At 35.8% G+C, this 26,210-nt stretch overlaps 1 protein-coding gene across 1 annotated transcript in view; it reads right to left on the bottom strand.

Annotated features, from left to right (window-relative positions):
- Positions 1 to 26,210, bottom strand: part of LOC136829608 (uncharacterized) — a 576,969-nt gene that overhangs the window by 185,621 nt on the left and 365,138 nt on the right. Inside the window, 3 exon segments of the mRNA XM_067088454.1 lie at positions 4,198 to 4,375; positions 22,018 to 22,132; positions 22,476 to 22,668. Coding sequence (XP_066944555.1) covers positions 4,198 to 4,375; positions 22,018 to 22,132; positions 22,476 to 22,668 — 486 coding nt within the window.

Here is a 26,210-nt window from a genome sequence, read left to right on the forward strand (position 1 = left end):
CTTACAATTGTCATTTGCATTGTTAAAAAAAAAAAAAAAAATTACAAATTTTTCTTATTTTAACACCGAACACAATTAATGAAAACTGCAAAGCTTTAAACGTAATTTTAGGGACGAAAATGACATGATCCTCTTGTAAAAAATGAACACTTCCAAAAAACCTACTTTCTTTAGGTTTACATTAACGAATATTAGCGAGGGAAATTATATTTCTTTTTGTCCAAAGAAAATGATTTGCATTAAAAATTCGACTCTTCTTTGCGAGAACAAAGGTAATCAATGAAAATTTATAATTCAATTAAGAATTAAAACTAGAAAACTCTATTGCTTCAATGAGCGGCTCACTGCTAACTAACATTATCATTCGAATGATGTTAAATTCAGCTTTCCTATTGAACTTTCTGTATTAGACAGATGCTAATTTCTAATCTGAATGCATCTAGTTGCCGGACGTGCAGTTTAAACTTGACGTTCTACGTAATAAAATATGTCACTTTTAGGACGTCCACAGACATTTCAATAACTAAAGGTTATATATATATATATATATATATATATATATATATATATATATATATATATATATATATATATATATATATATATTTCCTGTTATCACTATATTTATATAGTAGTATATTCAATGTGATCAAACATATCAAAATTTAAAATAATTTTTAATATATATCATACTTATATCAAGTACATTCTGGTACGTTATGCACATTGCTTCTTCAGGTTCATTGCCTAATGAATGTGAATGAATGTCGGTGAAACATTGGGGTCAGGTAGCACTAATTCATTGTTTTGAGCTGCGACTATAACAAATGGAACTAAAAGTAAATACTTATATACGTGCAGTGCACCCACACTGCCAACACTTTCGGAAATATTCTTTGCTCTGTTATGGCTAGCATACATTGAGATTAATTACCATCACTCGGAAGGTCGATTCATGGAAGTCTTGTACTCTGCCAAACACACACACGCACAAACATACGCACACACACACACACATATATATATATACAGTATATATGTATACTGTATATATACATACATACATACACACACACGCACATACACACACATATACGCATATATACGAGTATTACTTTATTTTAGCAAGTACTATTTAAAGCAAAATATATACATTTTCTATATCTATTACTTCAACTAGACGTTGTAGCTTTATTTTTGTTATATTGGTCTTTTGAACATACTGCAATAAATCAAAGTAATTATGCTTCAGTGACACTAGAATAAGTATCTTCACATGAAAACTAATATTACATTGACCACTCAAAGAGCTTTTCGACAAACAAGTTTTCTGGAGAGAACCATGAATGCTGCCACAAACAGTATCAATTATATATATATATATATATATATATATATATATATATATATATATATATATATATAGACAAAATCCATGAAGGAAACGGAAACATTGGAGTGCTCCACTCCAGTATTTCCGTTTCCTTCGTGGATTTTATCTTTATTTATATATTCATCACGTTCCATATTTTCGTGATTCAGTTATATACATATATATACATATATATATATATATATATATATATATATATATATATATATATATATATATATATATATATATATATGTATATGTATATATATTTAGTGTGTGTGCCCGCATGTACGTACGTACGCGTTAATGTATGATCACATTTAGAGAAACTTGAAGTATTCTTTTGTACTTTTAAATCTTCACTTCATTACTATTTTCTTCTGTTTTATAAAATAATTATCTTTTTGTCTTATTTTTTCTCCTCAGACTTATGGGGATTCTCTTCTCTGGAAGCTGGCTCATAAACTCTAAGAATAAACATTTTACTTTTACGGAAGTGTGAAATTACACAACTTCATTTTGAGAATATATGAGGAAACGGAGCCCATTACAAAATAAATAAAACCCGGTTTGAATAAAGTTTCTCATCAGAATTTTGAACTATGTGTGGAAAAATGGAGCCGAGAGCGTCGCATGCTGCAAAAACTGTCTCGTGGAACGTAGAGGATGGATGCCGTCTTAATGGGTAGCTGAAGTGTTTCAATGCTTTTCTGTACAAACGACTAAAAATAACATTCTCATTTCTGGGCGGAAGTCGCGCTCGGGAGTTCAGAGGAAGTGAGAGGTCCCTTCTCCCTAGCACAGGGAATAACTCTCTCTCTCTCTCTCCCCAAAAATGGTTTCATGGTGGGCCATAAAAAAAGAAACCAAACTAAAAAATAAAATAAAGATTTATGAAACCCACTTATATGATTTCGACTCTGTTTCTGGGAATAAGTGTGTGAGTTTGTCTTCATATTCTTTGATTTCTGGTGATAACTGACTAATCGATGTAGTTAATTAAGAATTTCCTGTATTCGATTTTGCTATGCCAGCTTATTCTAGACTTGAATGGTGCGGACAATTATTGAAAATAATAGTCATTAAATCATTACAATATTATCTATTGACTAAAATATTTTTTGAAAATCGACTTGGACGCATGATATCTAATCTAAGGTTACTCTCAAACACAGTCTTCGGCTACTCTAAAATTCAAATACAGACGATTTTCCCTTCAGCAAACTCCCTGGTCTCCGGAACCCAACCATGTGATCAAGCAAGGAGTGTATTCACACTCCATTCCTGATATATCCAAAGGGGAACTAAAGTCTTATTCGCAATAAGCCAGACCACTTTATTTTTCTACATTCTTGTTCTGACGTCCAGTTCACAGATATCTCATTTTTAGCAAACGATAAACAGTAACGTGCAAAAACGGAAATCAAATCAACATTAATGTAAGAAAATTTGTTTGGGCGATGGTAAACAGACATAAAAATGAAAAGGCAATTGCCAGTACATTGCCGCCTTTCTGATATTTTGTTTAGCATGTTCCATAAACAAACATGATACTAATCATATTAATAATAATGACAACAGCAACAAATTTAACAAGTAAACATGTTTGGGAATAAAACGTAAATGCCAGTCCTTTCCCGTTACCCGCATACAAAACTAATATAAACAAAGCAATGCACACAGGTCGTGGCAGGCCTAGTCTCAGATAATATCCTTTCCCAGCGAAGCATAAGTTCATACGAGAGCATCTCAGGCTCCTCTATGCACACCAAAGTCTAATCCTACTTTCATTTAAGCTCTAAGACAACGAAATGGGTCCTCGAGACTCTGCGGTGATTCCCTGCCTCGATCCATCTCCTCTAGAGAATAATAAAAGACCTCTCCAAGAGAAATGAGGCGACGCCGCAGGGTCCGTGTGACACCTTGACCTAAGGTCACTTTCTATATATGTGTTCAATAGTGTGATTATATCAGGACTGAGAAACAGCTTTGCTTCCAGAGACAAAGGTCACTTTATTGAGATCAAATAGCTCTGTTTGTAGAAAATAAAGTAAATCTATGCATACGCGGTAACTCCTCCAAATTATTTTCACAACATATGAGAGTTAAACACAATACAAAGAAAACCCCATTTAGGGGACGAAAGACGACATGCCGCCGAGAAATGAAAATCTGAACCTTCTGTTTTGATCAAGCAACTCTCTTCTGTCTTCCATTATTTGGTGGAAAAGAATCGCAAATGTATCATGAATGTCAAATTCTGTTATAGAATAAACAGCATATATTAAAATATCTTTAAATTACTCTTTTAGCGAATAGGTTAGTTTTAGATGCAGGGGAATCTAGAATGAACTTAAATTAAAATACAGTTTGCATCAGCATACATCTTTGACAGGCTATATAGACAAAATTTATGCTATTTACACGAACATTCAATGGTATTCTAAAAAGCTATCTCCCTCTCTGTTTTTTCGTTTGCACACACACACACACACACACACGAACGCAAACACAGACATACTCAAAATTTACCTCAAAACCCCTCAATATCTTCTCAGAAGCGCACACACGCACACACACACGAACGCACACACAGACACATATTCAAAATTTACCTCAAAACTCCTCAATATCGTCTCAGAAGCACACAAACACACACACACACACACACACATGCACACACACACACACATATACTTCCAGTTCTTAAAATCTCCCTCTATTAAACAAGGACATACACAGTGGTAAAAAACGCCGTCAAATTCTCCCTTCAAATGTTTTCAAAGCAGTGTTTTCCGCAGCCCTGTTAGTAGACTCCTTACCTGGTAAGGATCCGTTTTTACAGGTAGGACGACGCATTCCCGGAGCCACTCAAGTCCCTTGCCGCGGCACTGATGCCAAATAACGGTGGTGGTGGCACTCTCATAATCACCTCCTTCACCGGCACCGATCACCCGCTGACTTGCCGATAGACACCCGCTGGTCCCTACAACCCTATACCTGTGGAGCAAAAGTGTTTCGAAAAAAGAAAAAATATATATAAATAACTGGTTACTAAATTTGGGACCACAAGGTCAGAGGTTTGTGTATTTATCTTTATGTTCTGAAATGAGGAATTTAAATGTTTTCACAATTTGTAAATGCTGATTACCTATTTACGGCTTTGCACAGCTCGTGCTCCATTCTGCTATGTGGAGATCTATTTCATGGCGACTTTAAGCAAAGACAAGACCTTTCGTCTAGTTCCATAACAACAAATGTTCATCAGTAATAACAACAACAACAACAACAATAATAATAATAATAATAATAATAATAATAATAATAATAATAATAATAATAATAATAATAATAATATTTCGGAAGAAGACCCGCTTGCAAAAATTTCCATTAAAAAGAAGTGTACGTTTGAATGGCGTTGAGTTTATATTGCAGTTTCTCAAGTTCTAGAATTAATTCCTTTGAAGTTGCTTAAACAAAGAAACCAATTCGAGAGATTGAGAAACTAATCAGACGCCATTCTTTCTAATAATAATAATAAAAATAATAATAATAATAATAATAATAATAATAATAATAATAATAATAATAATAAGAAGAAGAAGAAGAAGAAGAAGAAGAAGAAGAAGAAGAAGAAGAAGAAGAAGAAGAAGAAGAAGAAGTCGTGTGAGGGTGAACTTTAGCAAGACATAATTGATAAGTTGACCTCGCACATTTCTTCCACTGTATTTGTTTTGCACAGTTAAGACGGGACTTAATGATTCAGAGTATTTGATTCTATTTTACATTATTTTTATTTCAAATTATCTTTTTCTCAGAACTTAATAAACCTATTATCCGACGAAGTTAGAGACCTAACTTTTGTTCGTAAGTCTTTTTACAATTACAGAGATGAAGGTATTAATAATGTACACTTCCAATCTTTTATCCTGTCATTATTGGATTTCGTTTTTTATTAGAAGTTCGCATCTTTGTAAGATCTTCACCGTTTACACAAGACTGGTCAGGCCTAGCAATAGTATTTGCAATTTATTCTGTTACTGAAAAATTTCCAGTGTGGGCATTTCCCTTAATAAAGTCGACTGCCAAATTTCGTTGGGATGTCACTTTTCACAGTGCCCTACACCAGACGCATTTCATTCCTTCCACTGATAAGCAGTGAAGCGGTTTTCCTGACACTGATGGCGATTACGATAAGCACTCACAAGCGCCATACACCAGCGTCCTTAGTTTCCTGAATTACGTTCCTGAGCAGGAATGTATACGAGTATTTTCCTCAGTTCATTGTTATCTATATCATTCTCTTACGTCTGCTTTCCCTTAATTTTAACGTATGGGCTTTCATAGAATCTTCCAGCATTTTGAGGGATGAAAAATGTCTTTCACCACCAATGCCACATGGAACACGTTGCTAAACCAAGACACTTCTCAGAGGTTCATTGACAGCCTGGCATGAGTCCGAGGTTCGACAATATCACAATTTTCTCCATTACCTGACTACTATGAAGGGTTAACTTCACTTTTTTGCTGATGCCTTTGAGATGGTTCATGGATGTTGTGATTACTTGTTTGGCACTGATCGATAGGTGTGACTACTGTGTGACACCCCTCCAACCCACAACCTAGTACTAATGGCTTTCACCATAGGTGTGCACTCAATTGTACTGACTTTCATAGATGTTGTCAGAGTGCACCTCAGGGGAGATTCTTGGGTGGCACTTAGCTGGGCCGTCTTTCAACCCAGCAGGGATTTTTAGTTGTCAAATGAACAGTCAAAATCAACAGGATTGTGCAAAACATCTCATTACCTTGAGGTATGTTCCTATAGATAACCTGATCACCCGAGGCTTTTTTGGCAAATTAATTGAAAAGACTATGGTTTGGCAAAATGGCCCCATGTTGCTAAGCAACAGTTATTTACCAATCACAAGAAGGACTGCCCACGCCACTCCCCCCTTGTCTATCAAATTTTAAGAATTTTCCTCTCTCTGGCACTGGGGGATTACTCCAGATCAAGTTTTAGCAGGTCACACCTATGTGAATGCTGTCTATGGATGCAACTCTGCCCTGGTGTCTCTAAAAGATGAACAGGAGCTCCTCCAAGAGAAAAGCACAATTTAATTAAACAACCAGGACTGCATAAAGTAGTAGACAAGCTGACTCAGAGTTAACACCCTCGTCACTATCCACAGAATGAGTCAGTGAGGGACATACTCCGCAAAAAGGGTAAGAACATCTCAATTTCATTGCCCAAGGAAGAGTCACCCATGTGGTCCCATTCTGTTGCATGGGTGTCGATTTTACTACAGTAGTAACACTGCAGTCATAGCTACAGGAGTGGGCCATGTGTATGTCTGTTTATTTACCTTCATGGTATGACAACTGTAGCCCTACACATCTGTGAAACCTTAAGAGCTCTGGAGTTTCTCTACACTCTGTCATTTCGTGCTACGACATTTATTTTCAGACGATGGCCCCCATTTTATGAAGTCAAGGAGTATCTGATCAAAAGCACTATATTTTGGTGATTTATCACACACTGTGCCCTCTGGATGGGCTAGCTTTATGAAAGACTTATTGGTTTAGTGAATACTTCCCTTTTGAAGGTGACTTATTGCAAGAAACTATGTTACAAAAATGAATAATCATTGATGAAGTTGAGAACGTGATTATCACCTGGCCCCTACGTTATGTAAACAAAAACAAGCCAAAACACCCATTGACTCAAGCGGACAGTTGCTAGGTTGTTTGATCTATCTCACTCTGCCACTGGAACTAGAGGATGAGCCTCCCTTTTATGCAGAAAGATCAGACCACACACCAGAGCTATGCCCACTTGAGTGAAACTTTGAAACACCTTGTAAAGGCCGAGACCAGTGAATATCTCAGGTCTCTTCAGGATAGACACTGGGGCATAGAAACATCAGGTAAGGGGAAGAAGGATCTTGTTCTCCTGGTGGCAGAAATTGCCAGAGGTATCAGGTACCATGGTTTTGTTATGGGCATGGTATGAGACCTTCACTGGGGACCAGAATACTCCTATGTACTGTACACATGCCCACCATAAGGGGAACCTGGAAAAAATGAATCCTTTAGAATCCATTCTGGAATGAAACCTCACTCCGGTTCTTGACGAGGAGCAGTGGGTCCAACAGTGCTAAGGGTGATTCCCACAACCTCTGAGGAATCTAACCAGTCATCCAGCCGAGCTGTCACAGCAACCAGGACTCGAATTAAGCAACTAGCCTTACAAGGGCCATTTATGGGAAACCATTAGTTTCGGTCCTCTGAACTTTTTTTCTGAAACTGTATCTTGTTAAAGCTTTTCCTTTCCATATACAGTCAATCCTCACAAAAATTCATGTATGCTCTCTCTCTCTCTTCCGCCTTTATTACTTGCACTATTTCGTAAGTGTCATTTGTCACTTGTATATGTGGTCAACCTTGAAAATTAAACTTTATTAAATCAGTTGTCGCTAAAAGCAGTGGAGGGGATTAAAACTTCTGTTAACCTGCATCGCGGCCACACGGCTGACATAGCACCTAGCTGTCATTCCTAATTTTCTCTTTATGACCGGAAAATTTAGTATCATCTCGTCGTTTCTCGTCACATCTTCGAATTCACTTACACTCCTTTTCCTTTCTTATGATTTTCCGGGTCATTTTTATAAAAATGAATCAAAGACTGGACTCATTACCAGTGCATGTATTTTAGATGACCTTCGGTTGAGAATACGTATGTTTTTTGTGATTTTTTTATTTGTTGGAACTACATTTTTATCTTGCTCATCTTCCCTGCCTTAAGAAATAAATTAGTATTATCAAAATATCCTCCATGCAAATTTTTTTTTTAAATCAAGGTTACTGTCCCTCTATTTCCAGTATATAAACTCTTGTTTCTCTCAGCCGTTCACTCAACTCCAGTTTCCCCCTCGATTGGCTCATTCATTGCTTGCACTTTTTGAGATGCTCTTATTTATATTAGTCGTGTTCGTTCCCAATGGTTTTGCTTTGTGATCCTTCGTAGATTGAGATTATTCTACTTCTATTAAAAATATTAGCTTCAGAGCATCCGGTTTATTGGTAATGGTGTTACCTGATTCTAGATTAAGTTATAAGTCTCGGCTTAGTTTAAACTATCTTAGACCTGAATAGTTGGAATAAGTCGATGTTGAGTAGTAACCCACATACAGTATTAGCTTAAGGAGTAAGGTTACAGTATTCAAAATTTACTGCAGAAGGCTTTCAGTATCAAGTATGATCCACCCAGTGGCGGGAAAATGTGGTAAAAGACACCTTTCCTCACAGTTTCTGTTTTCCCTTTTTATCATGATTCTTCACCCACACTTCCCCTATTGTGAATCGCCTCTAACATTTCTATCTCTTTGTCTCACAGCTATCATATGATGCCCAACATTTGAACATGAAGACGTTGGTTATTTAACGGCTTAAACAGTACAAAAAGTCTGATGGTCCCTGAAGACCACCGAGTTTTAAGATTAACATCTCATTTCTCTGCTTTGCTTTATAAACTGGTTAAGTGAGAACAGGGAGTCAGGGACAATACCCCGTGACACACCCAAGTGCCGCGGCGGTCTTTCTAGCGACGGGCTGAAACAGCTAACGGATCCACCTCTTTGTCTCCGGATCAAATTCAAGTTACTGATGCCAGTCAAGTTATTATTTATTATAACTCATTATTATTTGTCGTCTCCCTCACTTGTGTGGTTTTAAGAAATCTCGCGTTCTAATTTCAGTTCATCCAGTCTACCAGTATTAATAGTGACATTGCAAATGTCATTATTATTAATAATCTTCAGTATAATTTTGATATGACAGTTGTACGACTTGGGCTTATTATAACCTGCACCGTGTAAATATACCATCTATATTTCTGCATGGCGTATATTTCTCCCAATTTATTTGAAGTACATCAAACATGTGAAAAGAAACTCCTAACTGAGAAAGGAGAATTAGCAAATTTCTTTGTGAAAAATAAGACAACTGTGTTATCTATGAAAGTTCAAGTACAGGTAAGAAGAAGGTGTCTATCCAACTGCTGTAAACAATTGTGAGTCGCGGCGCGTAGGCGAAATATCCCGCGGCTGAGAATAACGTAGTTTGGATCAAATGATTAACTGTCATGTTCAAGCAATCCCGACTTGGGTGAGGAAAGTGAAGAATCTTATGGAGTTTCTTTTCTTTGGACGAAGACTGAAGTCAGAGAATTGCCCCACACTTTGAACACTAAATATTATGATGATGAATGCATCAATCATTTTTATAATATTTCCTTATTCGTTAGAAGATTAGTTTGAATATATGTGTATATTCATGACTATATTGCTATTGCCCTCCGAACGTCATTTTGTCTGTAATTACGCCAATAATTGCCTTTCTCTGTACTACGCAATTCATTTTCCTCAGTCACGAAGACAAGCGTGTTTTAAAATAAAGCAAACTTAATTCCGTTTGTGGATAAGCTCTTGAGTGAAGATGCCTTATAATCTCTCATCTCTTTTAAAAGCCTTAAAGTGGCCGTAGCATGAAAAATCTTTTCTTAACCAGCTTAAAACTAAACAGAAATTTATGAAGATGAGCGGGTGAAATTCTCACAGAAAATTAGTACCTAATGACGATATTTAAATTGAAAATGTCACTATTTGTGCCTGATGCCGTGTCAAACAGATGGCAAGGTATAAGGACAACGGCAATAATAATAATAATAATAATAATAATAATAATAATAATAATAATAATAATAATAATAATAATAATAACGAAACTAAATACGCAGTCAATACATACCTATATTGCGAATAATTTAAAGCATAACCTTACATGCAAGCTAAATTCATGGTATGCTATTACAAGCTGATATCCGTCACTTTCTCTCTCTCGTCATCCAATTTAAATCAGAAACCAGCCAATTTTCCACCAGATATCGCGCAGTGCCTATGGTATTTCTGTCAACTGATTAAAAATCTTTAAATTTAGAACGTAAGGAGACACGATGTTCCTCATTAATAATCATCTTTTTCTTCTGAAAATGAATTGTTGTTATATGATGGGTACCCTCCAATCAAGTTATATTTTTCAATCGATATAATGACGGGAAATTTCTAATGTTTACAGAAATGGCACAATGATATTTTCCTAATTAATTCTTTTTAAGAAAAAATAAACGCTCACACAAGTGCTAGAAAACACCTGCCTGTGTTTATTGATTACATTTTCATTTTCATGAGAAATAGATGTTTGTTCAGTTCATCATCATAGATTTTATTGTGGAAGACCCGAAATGTTCCATGGGTTTTGCTGCATTGGTGAAGAGGTTACTTAAATCAAATAAAAGGCATTTTATTATATAGCAATGTGAAGCTGGAGTGTTTGAATATATATTTATATCCACCTATGTATCTATATATATTTACGTAATGTAATATATATGTGTGTGTGTGTACATATACTGGTATGAAAAAAATATATACGTATATATATTATATATATACACATATATATGTATGTATATGTATGTGTATGCTGTATATATACATACACACACACACACACACATATATATATATATATATATATATATATATATATATATATATATATATATATATATATATATATATATATATATATATATATATATATATATATATATATATATATATATATATATATATATATATATATATATATATATATATATATATATATATATATATGCATGCATACGTATATGCGAGTTGTCCAAGTTTCTAATATAATATTCTGCAAGTCATTAAACTTAATGAAATGAATGAAAACTCTTAATTATGCTAATACTTCACGTTCGTCTATGAATACTCATGAATATTTAAAATGCTATTTGTACTTTCAAGATGGAAATCACATGCAGTGTATTCTGGGGATCCGCAGGACCAAGACTGAAACTATCGTACTTGGCACGATAGTTGTCGTATGTTAAGGGGAATGAAGGGATGATTCTGTTGTGTGTGGTTGTGGGGTGTGGCATGTCCTGGCAATGGCGTAGCTGGCATTCCATCGGAGGGGGCCTAGGTGGGGCAAGATATATTTTGTGGGGGCCAAAGATAATCACACAAAGCTAATGTACAAATTCTGTAATTAGTAGGATATACTATTCTCGAATGTATATATCCATGCGAATGAAGGAAAATAATAGTATTAGTAATTAGTAAACCTGTATTTGAAATGATAGAGCTCAATTTTCAATTCATTTTTAACTCTTACTCTATGCAAATGTATCAAATACGCTAATCCTTCGGGCCAGCCCTAGGAGAGCTGTTAATCAGCTCAGTGGTCTGGTTAAACTAAGGTATACTTTGTAATGTAAATTACTCACAACCTTATAATCAACACTAGCCTCATTTCTATTATCAAGTTTTAATTTTCAACTATAGTATAACATCCGTGTCATGTAAACAGTATATCAAAATAGTGCATTTCATCAATAACACAAAAGAATTATAACCCTCCAAAATCTCTTCAAAATTTCAACCTATCCCATCCCCTCTTCTTCATCTCCTCTCCCTGGAAATTAACTCTAAGCAGCAGTAGCAAATTCTTAATGTGTTTGAAATATAAAAGTTTGGAGTAAAAGAATGAACAAATTATAGTTAAAGTATAATGAAACTTCACATTTAAGAAAGCAAATAATTTTAATAATATATCCAATTCTGCATACCCTGGTATCCTATTTTTAATTTTAAAGTCAAAAGTATTTTTTAATAATTAAGAATTAAAATGAAAACATTTCTTGAATAATACCCGGTCCTTCATCGGATGTTATGCCTAGGCTCACCGAAACCAATATAAAAACTTTCTGTTGCTGGTGACTGCGATGAAGTGTGTAGCATCCATTTCGTAATTAGTGAAATTCGTGTATAAAAGCCCTGGTGTTAAGAAGATTAAAAGTCGCTTTCGACCGCCGTAGGACATGACCGTTAGGGCGAGAATATCTGCTTTTGACCACCAAAGGGTTAGAATTTAGCTACAAAAGGAATTTCAACTTGGGGGGGCAGTGGGGGGTCAGCCCCCCCGCCCCCAAACACACGTACACACATAGCGACGTCACTGAGTCCCGGGCGCCACTGAGTACAAACAAACACACACATAGCGACGTCACTGAGTCCCTTTGTCTGAACAATCATTGGAAAGTATTGACTGAACAGTAAATAAAGATTGTAACTAAATACAAACGTTGTGTATATACATATATATATAATATATGATACATATAATATATATATATATATATATACATATATATATATATATATATATATATAAATATAAATGTGTGTGTATATATATAATATATATATATATATATATATATATATATATATATATATATATATATATATATATATATATATATATATATATATATATGTGTGTGTGTGTGTGTGTGTGTGTGTGTATGCATACACACATATATATTATATATATATATGTATATACACACGTTTGTATTTAGTTACATTGTCTTTATTTACTGTGTCAGTCAATACTTGCCAATGATTGTACAGACAAAGAGGAAAGGCTCAAGTGATAACAGTCGCCAAGCACAATTTTTGCACTTGCACTTAGATAGGCATGGCTCAGGATTTTACATTTTACTGTTAACAGTTGGCTCTAACAGTGACTCACTGCTTCTCGTAATTATACTTCTAAATACTTGCGGAATTCCTCTTCCAAAGGTTAGGTCACCAGATTTTTTCCCAAGGAGTCTTTGCTGTGAGTTTAGAACGCCGTCGTGGGTTTTCATCAAATAATGCCGGGCAATCTATATATATAAAAATGGATGTATGTGTGTGTGTGTTCCAGCATAACTCTGAAACGCACTGAGCAATTTTCAACCAAACTTGGTATACATATGACTTACTATCTGGAAAATAATACTATGGGGGTTAAGACATCACTGGTGCCAAAGGGGGTGGGAGTGGGAAGGGGGTGACATGTAAAGATAACCGAAAATGGCAGAGAGTAGTGCCTAATCCATAGTTTTCGAGTTTGCTGAGATGAATAGTGACAATCCCAATGCCCTTTAAGCCTAAGTTCAGCCCCAATAGGAAAGGGGGGGGGAAATAAAATGTCAAAAATGACAGATATCAGTGTCTAATCCATAGTTTTAGAGGTTGCTTAGATGAACAGTGACACTCCTGATGCGCTTTACTTCCAAGTTTAGCCCCGATCGGAATGGGGGGTTGAGAAGGGGTGAAATATAAAATGTCAAAAATGCTCGGCAATGTAACTGAAGAGAGAGAGAGAGAGAGAGAGAGAGAGAGTAGAGGGGGTGTTACATAGAGAGAGAGAGAGAGAGAGTTTATCTGTTGCCATTCAGAGTTTTCTTGCACAGCATCGGGTTGGTCAGCTAGTAATTGATAAGTAATAAAATGTTTACATCATGCTTCCTCTTTTCTGGAATCAGATAAGGAGAGTTGATTTGTTTTTCATTTTCATTGCAGATGATTCTGAGATTGTTATTGTTATTCACAGTTCTCCGAACTAGTTGATACGTTTTATTACCAGTATATATATACGAGTATATATATACTGTATATGTATATTGAGTATATATATACTCGTATACACATACAAGTATATATATATATACAGCTATAGATGCTATATATATACACATATAATATATATACTATATATTATATATATATAATATATATATATACATATATATATATATATATATATATATATATATATATATAATTTATATATATATATATAATTTATATATATAATATAGTATATACTGTATATTATATGTGTATATATATATAGCATCTATAATATATAATTGTCATCCTGTATATATAGCTATATATATATATATATATATATGTACGTATGTATGTACGTATGTATATGCATGATTCCGGTAATGATCAGTACCAGCTAGTTCAGAGAACTGAATAAGAACTGCCTAACCTCAGAGGGAATCATCTGCAATGGAATTAAAAAAAAAAAAATTAACTCACCTTATCTGATTCCACAATTTACACATTTTATTATCCATCCTTTATTGCGGCAGCATTTGATGAAAACCCACGACGGCGTTCTAATCTCATAAACCCACAAACTTAATGAACCGACAGCAAAGACCCCTTGGAAAAAAATCCGGTGACCTAACCCTTGGAAGGGGAATTCCACAAGTGGAATGATATTCCAAACTCAGGTATTCTAAATTAACTTGCAAGTGATTCAGTTCCTCCAGAGATGTAACATGTATGCAGATTAACTTACATCGCGCTTTCTCCTAATCTCTTTTCATCTCCGCATGTCAAAATGAATTTTATGCAAATTAGTTTCAGTATATTTTTGTCATCTCTTTCCGGTCTGTTACGAGGGGAGTTATTAGAGGATGGAGAGGAAACACTCCAGCTATGATATTACGCTGAACGACAAGATGAGGAAGCTTCAGAAGCCTGAAGGTGGTTCTTGAAACGTTCCTGTGCCTGCCAAGATATTAGGATCATTGGGTGTGATGAAGAAAGCTGTCGTTATCATGAACAAGGACTGAAAATGATGCGACTGTTATCGGATGACTGCAGTTATCAGACACTAACGCATAACATCGACTACGCAACGCATAATATCGTGGTAACGTAACCTGAAAGCCAGTCTTAAAATGGAAATTTATCATATCAAGAAGTTATTTTATTATCCTCCCTTTGGTTAGGTGACTTCATCACTCGTCATTGAATCACCCGACACATCATCCTATGCCATTGAATCATGCGTCAGATTATCATCTGACATTTCATCACTCGACTTTTCATCATCATTACATTTCATCATCACGACTTTTCATCACTTTCATATATCTGAAAACCCATTATGTGATAATAGCCTCGCTAAATTTCATACATTATCAGTCAATTTAAATTAATTTTTCACCTCAATAGATTATATTTTATATGTAATTCTTATCAAGGAGTAAAAAAAAAGAGGTTTAGTTAAAACATTTCTATTCAAAGCGTAAAACACAATGAAAATTTCCCAAATACTATAAAACAAAATATAATTAAAAAATTAAAACGTTTTAAAGTCGTAATATAAAAACAGTGAAATGTTAAATTCTTAATGTATTTATTTGCATGAAGAATACTGAACAGCTTCAAGATATGTAATATGTAGTAACATCCGATCGTCCGAACTGACTAACAATTGTTGTATATTTCTTTTAACAGATAAGTATTTTTTAACGGGTGGTCAAGTGGGACCGGCAATTGCTTGTGTTAAATTTAATCGATGAAAGGCAATATCTTTAAGTAAACCGTCCAAAAATGTCCATAATCTTGGATGGCTGCACTGGAATTTTTATTTAAGGGCAAAATGCCAACCTTCCACCGCATTTGTAGTTCGTGCAACTCCCTCTGCTGCATTTTCAAAATGATTCCATTTTTCAGTCGAAAACAAGGGACGTCTTGTTGCTGCATTTCGTCTACATCTTCCACGAACATACGTGTGCTCAAAGTACGACAACAACTCATCCATACACTCATGTTCAGGCACTGCATCTGCTAAAATATCAAATGATTCTTCCACTGGATCAGGCTGGTAAGCAGAGTATTAATGTTGCTAATTCTTGACTGGATTCCATTGCAGTTTTCATCCCCAACTCATGAGCTTTCCTGTACACACACTGGGAGAGATGAAAGAAACAGCCTTTAATTTCTGTGTTAGGATAAGAGATTTGAAATTCGGTCATGGCTGCGCTTTCGAAGTCTACTGGAATTTGTTAGGATCCGCTTCTGGAACTATTTCTCGAACAGCAGCAAGCATTCTCCTATAGGTGTTCTTATTTTTGTTGCATAAAAGCGCATACATTGCAGCTGGATTGCGACCCTCCCCAAAATGTAAATGAATGGTATATAACTGGAATATAGATGGTACTACTTTAAAAGTTCCATCTGCAAGCCAAAGATCAGTACGGGATAAACCAGCTACCATTTCTAGGTCGCCGAGCAATAAGAATCTTTCTGGGTCTTCAATACCAGAGTCATGCAAAAGAATTTCTGTAAATTTCTCAGATACTTCAAAATCCATAGAGTTTGGTGAACTACCAAGGGCATCCGAATTCTTCGTAACTCCTTTGTAACTCGTTGTATCGTACGTTGAAGACTTGGTTTCTTTGGTGATCTCAATAGTTACACCTGGAAAAGTTCGATTTCGACTTCCTATAACTGCCAAGGGTGTTGCTCTCCTATTCCACTTATCAAATCTTTCATCTCTGCTACCAGTGCTCTTGCCTCAATGCCATTCCCATCCGGAAAATGGGAGTTTTCTGGGTATGGAAGTGAGATCACACGACTTCCTTTTGTAGTAATAAATGCTTTACACACTTTTCGCTGGTATTCTCTGCATCGCCAAAGGAGAGACTTGTATTTATTTTCTTTATGTTTGTAGTATTCTCATTTCTTGAAGCAGACAGCGTCCTTTCCTTTAGAAGTTTTTCCAAAATCACACGTCTTCCATCTTGTACAATGGGTATTATTCGACTGGTTTAAATGGGTATGAAAGTGAGATCACACCATTTCCTAATTTAGTAATAAATGTTTTACATTTTTTTCGCTGGTAATATCTGAATTGTACAATGGATATAGTTCGACAGTTTTCTAATTTAGTAATAAATGTTTTATACTTTTTCGCTAATAGTATTTGAATTGTGCGATGGCTATAGTTCGACAGTTTTAATAAGAGTAATAGGTGATTAAGCGTCGTAAGATGAAATGAACTATGATCATCTGTCGAGTTGATTAACTGTCAAATGATGAACTGTCCTACTGATGAAAAGACCAGTGGTCAAGTGACGAGTGGTTACTTGTCGGCTGATGAAATGTCCGGTGATTAAATGACGGGTGATGAAGAGTACCCGATGCTTCCTGAGATGCCAAGTACAGTATGCAATTATTGCGAAATTTCATACGGGAGGCATCCCAGTAGGACCGATTGCAGCCGTTTTATTGGCCAAACTATTGGGAAAATTCTTAGAGGTCGTTTCCAAAGACCTCTTTTAACGCACGAAAGGGGTTTTTGATCGCCTAAAAGAGGAAAGTGGCAATTTAAAAGGAAATGGTTAGCTTTGAAGCAGTCTCCCTTTTCAGCATCATCCCATAAGAATAAAGTTTCACGTTGTCTCCCGGCTAAAAGAATGAACAGTGTTCGAATTAGCAGTTAAACCAGGAAAACTATGTGAGCTCGGTAAATCATGCATGTCATACACTTTCATTTTATGGAAAAGCGTGCAAACAAGCATTCGGTGTCACCATGACCGCTCTTCTTACCCTTACCCTCACTAATCTCTACATTAGATGCTAAGAGCTTCTTTGCTTCCCCAAATTCATACTGGGTGTCTTTAATTATATGGAAAAGATGCGTGGATGAGGTTTTGCGCCGTTCAGAGATGTTTGTGTCATAAAAGAAAAATTACCAGATTTCAAAACTAAGGTTTACCGTAATGTGACGTACACGAATTCATAGTCATTGGTTTTCAATATGGTGCAGTTAAGGAACGTGTAATCACTAGTTTGGTTCTGAGAGCTTTTAGGGATATATGACCCTAACTATCTGGTTTCGCTAGATCCCGTCCACAGCAACTCGCTACTGCCTACCTGTAAGGAAATCTTCAAGTAACCCTAAAACATATCCACCCACTACGAGCTCCTTAAGTTTACAATAAGTGCCTTGTGATTTACTAAACCGAAAGCAGCACTAAAATCTATTTGAATTGCTCCGCACTCAAAACCCCTATCAAGATTCCCTTGCAAATGGCTAGTCAAGTCTACAAGAGCATCATCACATTAAATCACTGATGCAAGTATTGATATCAAAACTTGTGTTAAAACTCTGCCATGGTGCGGAGTGACAGGATATGTAGTGCTTTCAATGTCCTTAATCTATATGGATTATGGCACTGTTTTAATATCTTAGAACCATCAACGGTAACAGAGGCTTGGAATTAGTTTTGAAATTGCTACTAGCAACAGTGTTTTGATATCACAAACTGGTTAGGCAACCATTTAGATCACAGAAAATGTGACGAATGCTTGGTAATCTCCACAACCTAGGCCAGAGCCCCAGCAGAGGAATCAATTACATTTATCTACTCCTCTCTTGTCCAGTCAGTATTAAGTGTGCCTTTCTTTAGTCCAGTTTCCCCCTCATAAATCTGTATATCTGCATTTTAGTTTGAATATGTAAGACGATGCAGCTGCTGCAACAAAGAGACATCGAGTGACACCTACACTGAGCCTTCCTTTGGGCTCTTGTTCCCTTCATTTTCATTATACTATTCTCCCTGCATGCAAAGCACTCTAACCACCTGTGGAACTCAGATAATCAGCTCTTAATGTATATCACCCAGAGGGCTCAGTAGACTGTAAAACATCTTCAGCTGCTGCAGCAGTAATCTCCTCTTTCCTAAAAGGGAGTTGGAGATTACCAACCAATGCCTTTACAAAAATAACTAGTTGCTCTTCATGGCGCTCTAAAATATTCTTTTAATAAAAAAGCAAACACCACAATTCATACTGACTCCAACTGAGCAATTCTTGCAGTAAAAAATCAAGCACAAATTGAAAATGAGCAACTACTGACTAGCACTGAAGCTGCATCCTTTGCTCATCAGTGCAATGAAAGCAAAGTCATACTAAGTTGGATTCCTAGTCATATAGGAATTCAAGTAAATGAAAGGTAGATCACATTAAAATCAGCCTCCGGTGTGAGATTATGCAATAAAATCCCTCATGCAATTAAAACATGACATATTCAGCTACTTCCACAGACAGACACTCAGCGCAATTCGTCATGTAGTCCTCTAAGGACCCACGTCTGCAAAAGGGCAAGTAAAAAATACTAATTTACAATATTACTTTACTTCCAGGAGCACATCCAGAAAGTTGGCAGCCATCATCCACTGATTATGGCTAGGATATCTGTGCACTTAGCAACTGATCAATGCTGAAGACAGGGTACTGTGAAGAGGTGGTAAATCAGCCTTTAAGGAAAAGGCTTGTGAAATTTAGGCCGTCAAGCCAAGCTCTGGGGCACTTTTGACCAATCAGCACTTAAGACTGAAAACAGGGAGTTGGGGAAGTTATGCAGCAAGATAGAGACATCCAGAAAAGTGAGGAGATCTAAAGGTGGAGCTGGGAGAAAACCCACAGTTACACATGAAATAATAATTAGAAAGGTTGGACAGTAAGATGGAAGAAAGTAAACTGGAATGTAGGTAAAGTAGCAGGCTAAAATGTGGGTGCAGCTGGGGGCAAAAAGGGACGCTGCAAACACCCTTTAATAAAGTTTACAATGCACCATCTGAGGTGCACTGAAAGCACTAAACCCTTAATGGGGAAATCACCATTTAAATTATTACCTGTTACACTTTCAGGAAACTTTTCCTACACAGCAGTGGTTCTTAAACTTTTTTGCCTTGCGCCCCCCTCTGCATTATGTATAGATCCCACTGCCCTGTACTCCTGAAATTTTTGCCAACTATAAACAATATGTCGTCTATTTGTATGCTATTATGCTTCACTGCTTATAAGAGTATATGGATGAATGATAGATTTATGTTTCATTGCTGTTAAATTTTTTATAAGTATGCACTGTACTATATTTCAATGGAATAAACAATGTTCATAGAAAACATATGATGAAACCAAATTTTATCTTCATTCTTATTCAAACAGTTTCAGCATTATACAGATGATGAAACATATGATGAAACCAAATTTTATCTTAATCCTTATTCAAACAGTTTCAGCATTATACAGATTACATTAATAGAAAATATTAGAAAAAGATGCTAATTACTAATTTTTACTATTAATACAATTATTCATGGATCATGACCACATCAAAAATTATTACGCCTCCTCCTAAGTGACTTATTTATCCATATTTATGTAGTATTGAAAAACAATGACAATAACAACATATTTATTAAAATTTTTGGTCATCGTTACTAGTTTAACTATATGTAACAATATCGACGAAACCGTGGAATATAGCCAGTGGCCTTTTTGACTTGGTAGTACTCGTACAGTACTCATCAGTGGGAAGGGTGATACTGGCTCTTTTGGCCAACTAGTCGGGAAATATTTGGCAGTGTTTGGCTCAATGCACATCGGAGATCGCTTGCCACATTAAGCTTGTTTCTTTTCTTTGTTCTCATTCCAACTAATGCTGAAAATCCTACTTCACACATGTAAGTAGAAGAAATGGGGACAATTACTTGTAGGATTCGCTGACTGATTTCCTGGTAAATTGAAAGAGATTTTATCCAGAGAGCGCGGGAAAATCTTATTCATAACAACAAAAGGCAATTCATAAACAAGATTTGAAATGAAAATTGACTTATATTTTGAATTTTGGGCCTGTTTTGAGATAATAATTAGAAAACATATGGAAGCAGTGATAATGTTTTTGGTAATTTTGTAATTAACATCACAAATACAAAAATTATAGGCACCATCTGGCAACCCTGCTTGCGCCCCCTTGGAAGATTCTGGCGTTCCCCCAGTTTAAGAATCACTGCTAGTGTACAGTGTAATTTCACAGAACCACTGTAACCTCCATAAAACATGCACAACATACACTTGAAGACATTAACTCATTTTCAGACTTCCTCATCTCCTGCTCACCTCCCAGTTGATACGTACATTACACCTTTGCTAACTTCACGAATCACTAATCTATTATGGTTTAATTACTGCTATTTATTCCTTAGACGCTAGTGTTTCTTATTATTATTCATTGCTTTTTCTCTACTGTATCGTTACCACTGCCCTACTTAAAATAAATAATGTATATGGAGTTTTGTTCATTCCACGATTTTTCTCTAACTAAAATTTTATCCTTTCTCTCCGAGGCCCTTCCACTTATTTGGATTGACTGTAATGTTTTTTCTCTTACTGGTGGGTAAATTAGTTGGTTTAAAGGAATTTGTAATTCTATCTCCCATTCTCTTCTTTTTGAGCTTTAGAAAGTGCTAAATAAGCAGTAAATTCATTTCACAATGTTGCTAACCTTACTCATCTTTTTTTTTTTGCCTAATTTCTTTCCCACGTGCAGGTATCATTTCAATTATAGGCTGACCAAGAGCAAGAGCCCAAGCTAGTAAATGCCAGCTTTTAGCTTTAGTTTGCCTTAAAGGTGCTCACTGATTATGTGAAAGCTTAGCTTGTACCACACACAATGCGCTGAAGACTGAGGTTGCCGCTTACCTTTCCAATTAAATAGATTGAACGCCCCTTGCACAGTTAACAAACAATTAAACACGATGACCTGCAGCAATCATGAAAGACATACAAATGAATGACGGAACTAGATAACACAATTCCCGTGGAAAATACTAAATACTCGTTCCATTCTCAGTGAATTACATCAAATTCAAAATGTGCTCCGCAAATTGCTGCTAATTAAATCCTCACTAATATGAGGTCCATCGCCAAATGGATATAGCTACAATACTGGATTACTGAAGGAATTAACAGAGGCACGTTTTCTCTTACTCCCAAGCCTCTCTCTCTCTCTCTCTCTCTCTCTCTCTCTCTCTCTCTCTCTCTCTCTCTCTCTCTCACCTGAATGTTAGAGCCCTCGCTTCAGGAGTAGATATGATGTCACTGGTGAGTGATGTCGAATCGTCGGGATTCCCTCCCATGGACACAGCAGCGTGACTTCCGGTTTCATTTTCATCTGAAAAGAAGGCAAACCTATAACAACAAGCATCAAAAGAAGCTTAAAACCTTCGTTTTTAAGCTAAGAGTTACAGCCCAGTTTCTATACGCAAGAGGGGAGAATATTACTTGCTTATCTTCTTTAACTTCTTTCACAGAATGGCAAATACATATCTTAACTATTCCAATCCCAAATGGGAAAAAATGAGTTAGCTTGAAATCCACAAACAATCAATGAAGAAAAATAAATGAGATGGGAAAACTGGAACTGTCCTCAATCGCCCCAGCCCTGAAAAAATGATAGAAAAGAATGGGGGTCTAACCCAAAAGCAAAGGGACGAAGCACAATTGAGCTTCCTTACCTGCATGTGGTTTAATGTACCAAACAGTTTTCCCTGAGTAGGAGACACTCCACGAGCAGAAACCAGTGTTGAAATTGCACGAAAGTCCAATGTTGCATCTTCCGGGGTGAAGCTCAACTCTGTGCAATTTAACGCCACCCTCTCCAATTGTTCCTCCAGGACCTTCGTTGGCACCGAGAGCGCGCAAAATGATCTGGTTGAGGGATAAGACACTCAAGATTGGGGTGGGAAGAGATATATGACGAAAAAAACAAAGTACACAAAGAAATGTAGATACAACAGATATGATATTACAGTAGAACAAGAGAGAAATTCTGTAATACTGAATCGTTACTTCAAAATTAGAAATATTGCAATCTTGTGATACTGATCATGAATCCAAAAACTCGTTTACTTATCCTCTTGTGAAAAGCAGTTATGCTTTAGCCTCGCCAAGGATAGAAGTTGTAGGGTCCCACACGTACCTACACAATCGTCCATCTTACCTGGCTGTCTGAACTCATACCCTACGGGCATCCGTCCCTCACAACAAGCATCTCCTGACACATGCATATAATAAACACAGACGACACCATACATACTTTTTAAGTAATACTGTCGTTCATAATAATGTCACGCCAAATGTATCATTCCTAATAGAGGCAATGCAATATCAGCTTTCCAGAGATATTTATCAAAACTGTTTGCAACTTGTATATACAGTAGAATTATGTAGGCTACCATTTTCTATTCTCAAACAAACACAGCTGACGGTGTATTAATCTCTGTTTTATTCGCCTCGTGTCAGACACTACATTTCCGCTCGCAAGAGCCCCTGACCTTTTGTTGTTGTTTGGAATAAATCAGGAAGTTTGTAGACGCTGCCTCTTACTCACGCCTTCGATACAAAGTTACTGTAATTTTCAGGATCATAAGAGCTCATAAGATATACAATGTCAAAGATTAATAAAAAAAATTTGCAACACATTTCTTTGCGCGAGAAGGCTCTGATTAATGTCATATAATTATACTATTAGGTAATATATGTTCCCTTAACAATATCCTGGTACTAAAGGAAATAAATCTGGACAATTTATTTTTGTCTTCAAAATAAGACTTGACATGAGCGTAATTGGAAACTTGAAAGATCAATTTATTACATCATTCTTTGCCACACTTTCATTTTCCTAGAGAGCAAAGATGAACACGAACTTTCAAGTAATCTTCTCCTTCTTTCTATATCTCCCACATACAAAATCTTGAACGTCCAGCTCTTTGTCTGTATGTCTGTATCGCTCTGTTTCGGTCAGTCAGTCAGTCAGTCTCTCTCTCTCTCTCTCTCTCTCTCTCTCTCTCTCTCTCTCTCTCTCTCAAGCAGACATTTCTCTCCCTCAACACATCACCAGGGGGATAATAATTAATACTGCTCGTTTCTTAAATCATGGTTTTTTTTTGTTTTTCATTTTTTAGGGGATTAGGGTGGGTTAGGGCATTGGGATGCTCCCACACCAGCCTGTACGTTTAAAAAAAATAACAAAAAGCGATGATTTTTTTGGAACACTGAATTTGTTTTCAACAACTGGATTAATGACCCACAACATATTGAGCTATTCGTCTCATCTTAAAGTCCATCTTACAACAGGAACTAAAATTTTGGCTTCTTTACTGATGATTCCCCTCCTTGATTGCTAAAATATGTACTATGTAATTAAATAATAGTCTCTGTAGTTGTCTGTAAATTCTGATACTCTAAAAATGTTATCACATGGATATTCGCATAAAAATTGTCTAATCGTCATCATGCCCTACTCTAATTACACAAAGTAGAAGTAACCGATTTTTTCTCCTGTAGGTAAAGTATCCATTACATTTTACCAATTCTGACAGTTTCGATAATTATCATCAATACTTTCTGTGAAAAAAGTTATAATTGAAATTCGCCGAAGTCTCGTCATTTCTCATCATATATAAACTCTACAGCTTCCACTTCCTTTCCTCTGCAGTTGACATTTTCCCTCCAATCTTACAACTAATCCTGGCAATCTAAACAATCTGTAGATTACCTCTCTTCTGAAACTCAAAACCGCTTTGATTAACTTCACATATCAACAGGACTTAGTGGAGCAATACAGCCTGGGTAAATCTACCTTTCTAAAACGTAGGCTGCTTCTTTTTGTTTGGATTATTTACACACATGTCCTGGAGGTGTACATTGGCAAAATATGGATTTGAAGAGTTATAATGAATATGCCTAAAGTAGACACGACTCGATTAGAACATGATAAAAAGTCTGGTTGTACAAAACCCGTCTTTTAACATTTTGATTGAAACAGCTGAGAATTGACAAAAATGCCTGGACAAAACTAAAATAAATGGAAAAAACGTTAAAATATTCGGGTTCTACATTGCGTAACAGAACAGACCGATATGTAAAAATAATTCTAAAAACGAAAGAGAAGACAGGTCCTCCTCTACTGAAGAGTAATAAGTAAAACATAAGGCCTTACTTGAAGTACTTGACCGGATTGTTATGATAAAATGGGTCTAAAAACAAGAGGAGAGAGCCATCCTTTTTTACGCATAACAAGCAAAATAAATGGCTTTACTTGACTTACTAGAAAAGAACGTTGCACAAAAATGGGTAATAATTAAGTTATATGGGCTCTTGTTGACATGACAGAAAGGACCTTTATCCAATAATTGGCCTGAAAACGCGGTGCTAGGCAGACCCTTGTAAAACCCTGAGAGGAAACAGGCACTCCTCTTTTGATGGGTAATAAATTAGATATATGGACTTTGCGTGACAGAACGGACCGTTATATGAAATTGGTCCTCTTTGAGGGTAAACAGGAAATGAAATTACTTGATTCTCTTGCCGTAATTGAAGGCACTGTGTGTGAAATGGGTCTGAAAACCAAACAGGACAATATCCCTCGCTTGTATGGTTTACTTTTACATATAATAAATGATCTTTATGCGAAAATAGTCTAAAAACGGAAGAGGAGGCAGATCTTCGTCTTATATGGTCCACAATTAAAATAAATAAGGCCTTATCTGACACATTAAAACATACCATTGTGCGAAAATGTGTTTAAAAACGAAAGAGAATAAAGACCTGCCTCTGTAGACCGGGTAATAAATTAAACGTAAGGACAGTTCCAAAAGTAAACGAACAAACCGTTATAAGCAATGGGTCTAAAACTAAAGAGTTGACAGATCCTCATTTCATGAGAGGTAGTAAATTGAATATATGGGCTTCATTTACTGTAACTGAGCAGACTGTTTTACGAAAATGGGTCTAAACCAAGAGGGGAGAGAGCTATCACCTTTCACGTGTAATTAATAAAGTATATGAGTCTTGCAAGACGTAATTTCATGGACATTAACATGACAATGGGTCAAAGTGGAAAAAGGTGTTTTTCAAAGACAGTAAATATATATATATATATATATATATATATATATATATATATATATATATATATATATATATATATATATATATATATATATATATATATATATACATATACTGTATATAAATAATAACACCACTTTCGAAGATTCTACTGTCACCATTAATAATAAGTACAAAATTTATAATACTAAGATTATACTGCCTTATAATAATAAGGATAGGAGTAACATTTAGTTTTTAAAATAAAAAAGCACTAGGGTCTGAGTTCTTTCTGTCTCTCATCTGATTCTCATTTTCTTCGCAGACCTGCTTACCCCAGAGTAAACGCATTAGCGCTG

Source organism: Macrobrachium rosenbergii, chromosome 44 (assembly GCF_040412425.1).
Source record: "Macrobrachium rosenbergii isolate ZJJX-2024 chromosome 44, ASM4041242v1, whole genome shotgun sequence".
In the NCBI taxonomy this organism is placed as follows: domain Eukaryota; kingdom Metazoa; phylum Arthropoda; class Malacostraca; order Decapoda; family Palaemonidae; genus Macrobrachium; species Macrobrachium rosenbergii.